Below are 7788 nucleotides of genomic sequence, written 5' to 3'. Positions count from 1 at the left end.
CACACACACACACACACACACACACATACACACAAATAAATAAATAAATAAAATTAAAACATTGTAGCCAGCTAAACTATGCTTGAAGTTTGACGATAAATGGAAATACTTTCAAGATGTACTCAGGAAGGACACTGGAGTTCTGGAGTTGTGCTTGGTCACACGGCACAGTCCAAAAAGGTGCCAGAAGGCCATGAGCCTAGGTCCAGGGCTTCAGCAGGCTAAAGCAGCACCCAGGCGCAGGGGCACAACAGTTGCAGCACCGAGGCAGACAAAGAACCCAGGAAGGATGAAAGGCTTCCCGCTCTGTCTCCTGCAAAGCAAAATACAACACAAGGGGGGCCGGGGAGATGGCTCAGTAGAATAAGTGCTTGCCTGGCAAGCACAAGGGTCTGAGTGCAATCCCTGGTTCCACCAGAAAAAAAAAAGGTGAGGGGGAATGGAAAATGTCCCCATGGTTCGAGGGCAGGCGACGGTTGCCTTGCTCACACTCGCCTTTGCGTGGTCAGTGTGTTTACTGCTGTTGACGCAACAGATTAACTCTATCTTGGTAGTGCTAAATCAAGGTAGGTCCAGGCCCAACAGGGGCCTCACCCATGACTTGTGCCTGTGTTCTGCCTCCCGCTGTGGCCGTAAGCAGTGTCGGGGCCAAGCCTAGAGCTTTGTGCATGCTCAGTACTGGGTAACTTCACCTCCATCAAGACCGTGGCCAGTAGCCTGGGCATGGTGGTGCGCACCTGTAATCCCAGCTCTTGGGAGACTGGAAGCAGGCACATCACTCCGAGTCCGATCTAGTAGTGAGACCCTGAACACCTTGTAGGCCCTTCCCTAAAATAAAAAATAAAAAATAAAAAAAAAAAAAAGAATGTAGCCAGAAATGTCTGGGAACTTTTCGTCAGTGGGTTAGGAAGAAGCATCTCTTTCACGGTTATCCCCATCCTTCACTGCACGGCTCTCATCCCCCGCCTCTTCTAGGTGCTCTCGTGGACAAGCCTGAGAGATTCTGACTTTTGCAGCTTTGTATGCTGGGCTAAAACCAGAGCCTCACACACTGTCACTGACCTCCTCCCCCAGCCCTAAGCCTTTTGTTTCAGTCTAGTGAAAAGGCATTCAAGGCCAGTGCGGTGGTGCACACTTGTAATCCCAGCACTTGGGAAGCTCAGGCCAGATGGTTACCTCGAGTTCAAGGCCAGCCTGAGCTATACAGCAGGACTGTGTCTCAAAAAAAAAAACATATGGCGAAAAGTGTAAAATACTAAAGAACTGAAAGAATAAACATTCATACTGTTAAAATTTGGAAAGACATTCAAGTCCTTTGGAATGTTATATGAAAGTCCCTCCACTCTTTATTGGAAACTAGTGAATAAGTACAGACTTAGAGTAGTTTATCTAAAGATTTTCAGTCTTGATCTTGTTTTTTGTTTTTGTTTTGTTTTTTAAGACAGGGCCTCACAGTGCCCAGGCTGGCCTTGAACCCACGTGGTGAACTTCCTGCCTCCCAAGTGCTGGCATTACAGGAGTGTGCCATTTACCTTGGAGCTTATACTTCATTTTTTCTGTTCATTTAGTTTCCTTGTACCTTTTAGCTCAAACAGCAGGAAAGTGATACAGCAATACAGTTGAGCATTTCAGATAATTTTAGACTAGGGCTGGATGTTAGTGAACTCTATGCCAGTATTCCAAAATGTGAAACAGCTCAAATGCCAAGCATTTTGGATGAGTGATACCCTGCACTAATTTTTTGCAACAAATCTAATACTTTTTTTAATAACAAAAGATCTAATACTGTACTTTCCTTAAGCTTTATTGAAGATAAGCAACTTTATGCATGAAAAAATTAGTCAATAGTTATTTTTAACATCCGGTGAAATCCCAACCATCCAGATAATAATTAGAACCTTTTACTAGTGGTTACGTATTTCGACTGCTCTAAAAATGTTTCTCCTTTCCTCCTTTGACCAAATAACAGACAAAAAGTTAAGAAAACACAAAGTATAAAAACTAGAAAGACAGGGGTACAGTTTGACATTACTAGAGAACTGCATCTCCTTCCTGATTAGGAAAAATATATATAGGGCTGGGGGTGACGGCTGACGGCTGACAGCTGACAGCTATAATCCCAACACTGGAAGACTGAGCAGGAGGATTACTAAAGAGCTCAAGCCCAACCTGGGCTACTTAGTGAGTTCAAAGCCAGTCTAAACTGCATAGTGAGACTTGTCTCAAAAAAAAAAGGGGGGGGGTTGGGGAGATGGCTTAGTAGAATAAGCACTTGCCTGGCAAGCCCAAGGGCCTGAGTTCAATCCCCGGTTCTGAGGAAAAAAAAAGAGGCATAAGAAATGTATTCCTAAAAAGGAACAGTATGTGGCAGTTAAAGAAATAAATGAGGATTACAATATCAAACAAGACTAGCTCAGTGTAAAGCCAAGTGTGATGGTGCATGCTTGTAATCCCAGCACTTGAGAGGCTGAGCCAGGATTGCTGAAAGACTGAGGCTACAGTTAGTTTAAGACCAGCCTAGAATACACAGTGAGACCTTGTCTCAAAAAACAACAGAAAGCAGTATAGAGTAACACAAGACAAATGTAGATTCCGCACTGTGTGATACTAATTCATAACAACTGCAAAAGTCCTGACTGTGCCAAACAAAACCTATGGGAAACATTTCTAGACAAAACCATAAAAGCTTTCTAAAGAATTTTTCTAAATACAGTAAATGGAGACAAGCATCCTGCTCAATCAGATAAGATTCAGCTGGCCTTGTGTAAAAAAAAATAACAGTGGTTTACTTTCTCTCTCATGTAAACCCAAAGGCTGGCACCACCCTTGGTCTGTGCAGCAGACTGATCCCAAACCATGTCCAGCCACTTCCAACCCTCGTTAACATCCTAGGACATAAGACAGACCCTACCATCACCTAGGTAACAAGGCTGAGAGAAATATGTACCTTGCCAGGTCACAGACTTGAGACCAACGCCCAGCTGCCAGCTCTCTGCTGTGCCTCCGCTAACGCAGCCCGTGTGGGTGGAGTGGAGCTTCTTTGGCTTCATCCGCCCTGCTGTAGGCCTCTGGTTAACACTAGACCAGATGTAGGAGAGCACTTCTACTATTAGTCTAACGCGTGGCCCTACATAGCCTCTGCTTGCTTTCATTGGTTTCTTTTGTTTGTTTTGGTGGTACTGGGATTGAACTCAGGACCCTGCGCTTGCCAGGCAAGCGCTTATTCTCCTGAGCTATCTCCCTGGCCCTTAGACCAGATGTAGGGTGTGCTGTCACAAATACGACTGGTTGTGTCCAACAGCTGTGCTTCAGTGCTTCTAAGAACCTGTCCTGAGAAAGCAAGGACTGTCACTCAGGCACCCCCATTGCTTCTATTATAGCGTGGCTAGCGGCGAGGCCTTTCTCCTGACCACAGTATCTCCCTGTAGCATTAAGCAGGGTATCCTTGGCTGGCGTGTGAGCTTCTCACTTTCTTCCAAGTTGTGTTTTTCTTAACAATTTTATAAGCAACTTGAACTACACGTGTACAAATACCAAATATTTAACTTTCAGAAATTTAAGATCTAAGCCTCTTGAGAACTCGATGAGATTTCTGAGAACATTAATTTCTATTTTCATCCTTTTGGAATTTTCCTTTCAGCACCGTGTTTTCCCTGCGATGCCTCCTTAGTGAGGTTGTGTACAGGAAAGTGAACAAAGAGGCTTTCAACTTGTCTTTTCAGAGCTAGTAAATTTGCTGTAACCTACACAAAGCTGTAAGGTAGAACTACCTGAAGCTTTGTGTTAGGTAACAAGTACCCTCCACCCTCACTGATTCTCAGAGCTTACCAATAACTGAACTAGAAAGTTGAGCCTGTTTTCCTGGGTTAGCTGGCTACTAATGGACTTCAGCTACTTATTTCTGAAGCTGGGCACAACAGCGCATGCTGATAATCCCAGCTAATCCCAAGGCTGAGGCAAGATGATCTCCAATTTGAGGCCAGCCTACACAATATAGTGAGATCTGGCTCCAAAAGATACAAAGTCACTGTCTTGGATATTTTGTCTCAGCAACAAGAAAAATAACACCCAAAGTTAAAGGAAGAAAGGGTTTTGGCTTACGGTTTGGAGAGGTTTCAGTCCATAATCAGCTGGCTCCAAGGCAGGAGGGGTGTGGCAGAGGGGAGGCACGCAGAGGAGAAACGGTTCACAGAGGGCAGAAGGCAGCAAGATAAGCAAAGGACTTCAGCGATTTGCTTCTGCCCCTTTTATATTCTAGCCAGACTACCTCGATTAGGGCGGCACCAAGCCTGATCAGTGGACTAGTGTAGTAATCACCCACCCTGCATCCTAGTTGTGCACCACAAATCAATCTGCCTGAGGTTTTGGGAGACACCTAGACACAAGCCGTACAGCTGCCTGTCTTTAGAACACAGGCATGTCATGTAGGGGTTGTTCTCATTTAAATTCTTTGCTTAGAATTTCTTTTGAACACTACGAAAATGCCACGCCCCTTACTTTGTGTTTGTTCTAGCAGGTGGTGCAGCAGAGCAAGCTGGAACAATAGAAGCTGGAGATGAAATTCTTGCTATTAATGGGAAACCCCTGGTTGGGCTCATGCACTTCGATGCCTGGAATATTCTCAAGTCTGTTCCAGAAGGACCTGTGCAGTTGGTAATTAGAAAGCATAGGAATTCATCATGAATTTTAACAAATACCTTTCCTCAGTTCTCATATTTTAGCAAATCAAAATGACTTAAATGACGGGCTGAGACAACAATGGGAGAGACCAGGATACAAAACTTCCCAACTTTGTCCTTACACACGAAGTCTGACCTGTTGTGTTGCCCCAACAACGAAGGTAAACTCCAGAAGCTGTTCACCTGGATTACCAGGCTGGGGGTGTTTTGTTCCAGTGCCTATCTGTCCCCTCCTCTTACGTTGGCGGGGGATACACAAGGTGACATGCCCTTCTTTATCTGACACACCTAGCTACACCTCCACATCGCCTTCGCCCCATCATCTCCCAGCATATAATCCTGAGTAGGGAGGGACCCGAGGGGTGACACGTGTCACAGCTAAGACTATAGTTTAATATAATTTTGTAAGTAAATGATACAGTGCTCTTAGGCACATGTGATGGAAAGAGGAGCTATAGCTAGGTAGATATTACCCTGAAAAGAAAATGAATAATGACCTAGTAAGTAGGCTGAGCTCAGGAATTATCCCAGGAATTAACTGAAAAAGCAAAATACAGAAAGTATTTTAATGAGTGTACTGTACAATGTATGGATGCAGAGTTCAACTCAATGAGTTGACTATGAAGTACTGATCATTTTCTACTTCTGCAAGTTTAAGTCATACAGCTGTTTTACAGAGTAACAGTCCCGTGAAACGATACTACAAGAGCTGCGAACTTCGCTGCTGGACGGAGCAGGAAGTTCCAGATCTGCAAGCACTTTGCATCTAGCTTCAAACTGGTCTTGAGGAAGTGCTAGAATTCAAGACTAGTCTCTCCCAAAAGCAGGCAAAATTTTCAGTCACCAATTTCTACATTTTATGCACTCCACTTACTCACTGAAATTTCAGCAATCAACTATCTTTTTAGTGCCCTTAGATTCAGAGACGTGGGCTATTTAAAATCCAAATTGAAATGTTTGACTTTAGCCTGGGAGACCTGTCTGCGTTTTCCCCTCTTCCCAATACACTTGAGTAATGGATCTCTTTTCTTTGATCTGGTACAATGACAAAGCTCTGCGGTGACTGAAAGTTTCTTTTCCTGTTTTGCAAATTCTTCCTTTTGCCAAAACTTTTCCTGAAGACTATTGTGACTCATGCTGCTTGTCAGACTCCCCTGGCTGCCATTAGCTTCTTTGAAGTGGCCGTCCCTTCACTTTTCTCCCCTCCCGCTCTACCTTATTTTCCTAAATTCCAAAGCCTCACAAGCTTGGTTTACCAAAAGAACAAGGAAGAAAAATGGAAAAACAGGGTGAGTCAAGGTAAAAGATCATGCAATAGTTACAATCCAAATCCTCGGGTGGCGCAGGCCAGCCCGTTGAATCCTAGGAATACGGGTGGAGATTGCATTTGTCATACCTGAACACATGATGCTGAAATTTTATGTTGGCGATTTCTTTACATAACTTACAGCTACGTCTATAACTACAAGCCTTGGACCGCAGAAATACATGAGCTATCACCTTTGTACATCATTTTTCTGAGTGACCTACCCTGCTCCCTGCTAAATACCTATGGAGCTAGCCCAGAGAGGTCCCTCGGATGGGAGTGACGTATCTGGCCCGAGCCCAGATTTCTCATTTTTCAACAGCTTATACAGAGGAATATGTATTACAGGAGTTAGCTAGAAAACCTGATCGATTTAGCTTCTACTTTTCATTGCAGTTACAGGTAGGATACTATAGGAAGTCAGTGCAAGGTGCATGCTTGATTGTTTTTTTAAGTCTCTGGGGTCAGTTTTATGGTTTCTGCTTTCTTGCCTAAATGATGAGATTTGAAGTCAACACTGAAAACCAATTTGTCCTCCATTCTTAAGTTATGTCGATAAGGAATTCATAGTCATATGTGATCAGACAGGAATTTCTGGAGCAAAATGGAGCCACGTGGCAGGTCCTGAGTCCCTAATCCTCATGTCTGAAGGGTACAGGGGAACTTCTGGTCTTGCCAGAAGGGTTCCCCTGCCAACAGGAGGAATGAGACAAGAAGCAAAAACTAAGCTGTCTTTGACCCTGAGATAGAGAGCTATTTATTTGTCTTCGGTGTTCAAGGCATGACTAGTATTTCTAATTAGTCTAATAAATTCCCACACTTCCTGAAGTGAACACTAATGGTATTGTCCTACTAAAACTCCCATTGTTTGTTTTTTGTTTTAATCTGGTCAGTCATCCACAGTGAGCTATGAGGGTAAATATGTGTTTAACATGTAAATCGTAGTTGCAAGAATGTACCATGAAGGCTGAGGAGCCTGGGTTTTCGTTTCCAACATCCCACACGCGTCTCGTTGAATTGTACGGTTGATCTAACTGGCACCACACATGTTGTATGATATTATACATTATCCTTTATTTATGTAAAATAAAATGCCTTATATATTAAAGAGTAAGTGCAATAATATGAAATAGCCTGTACATTTTAAAATGTTGTCACCAAGTTATGTAAATCCACATGTGTAAACAACTTTTTTAAGTAATTTTAAAAAATAAACTGCTTCCTACTTGGTTTTTTCATTGTTATTTATAGCGTAACCAGGATGAAATGTAACGAGCTGCTACCTCATTACTGTGTAAACAGATGAGAGGCACAAAGGCAAGAAAATTCAAATTAATCACTGGCGCCACACAATCCTGACATCATCCAAAAACATTCCCATGGAGGGACACAGCGCTCTGTCAGAGACCCAGTGGACAGCAGAGCTGGAATCCGAGCACAGTTCCTTCCGTTCACTGTGGGCAAGTGTCAATTATGATGCAGGGAAAAAAAGGCTCATGCAGGCTATGAACTTGCAGAATTCCACACTGAGGACAATCCACCGAAAAGCCAATCACAACAGAACTGAGCACAGGAGCACAGCATAGAATGGGATAATCGGCTCAAGAGCCAGGTGTGCTGACACATGCCTGGAATCCCAGCACCTGGGAGGCTGAAGCAGGAGAAGCACCACAAACTCAAGGTCAATCTGGACTACAGAAGAGTTCAAGGCCATTCTGAACTACAATAACACCCTGTCTCAAAAAAAAAAGTAAGGTTCAGATAAAAGGAGAGGGGAGGGCTGGCAAGATAGCTCAGCAGACT

At 43.6% G+C, this 7788-nt stretch overlaps 1 protein-coding gene across 7 annotated transcripts in view; it reads left to right on the top strand.

Moving 5' to 3' along the window:
* The window catches only part of Pdzd2 (PDZ domain containing 2), a 401332-nt gene extending 394147 nt beyond the window's left edge, over positions 1-7185 (top strand). For 6 of the 7 annotated variants that reach the window (XM_023702360.1, XM_023702362.1, XM_023702358.1 and 3 more), the window contains one exon: positions 4514-7185. In XM_023702360.1, coding sequence (XP_023558128.1) covers positions 4514-4683 — 170 coding nt within the window. In that variant the 3' untranslated portion in view covers positions 4684-7185. The remainder of the gene's footprint in view (positions 1-4513) is intronic. The other variant, XM_023702361.1, reaches the window with a different exon arrangement.
* The last annotated feature ends 603 nt before the right edge of the window (positions 7186-7788 follow it).

The sequence above is a fragment of the Octodon degus genome, unplaced genomic scaffold, assembly GCF_000260255.1.
Source record: "Octodon degus isolate 3935 unplaced genomic scaffold, OctDeg1.0 scaffold00149, whole genome shotgun sequence".
In the NCBI taxonomy this organism is placed as follows: Eukaryota; Metazoa; Chordata; class Mammalia; order Rodentia; family Octodontidae; genus Octodon; species Octodon degus.
The sequence above is the reverse complement of the archived record's forward strand: the minus strand, read 5'-3'. Positions and strand labels throughout refer to the sequence as shown.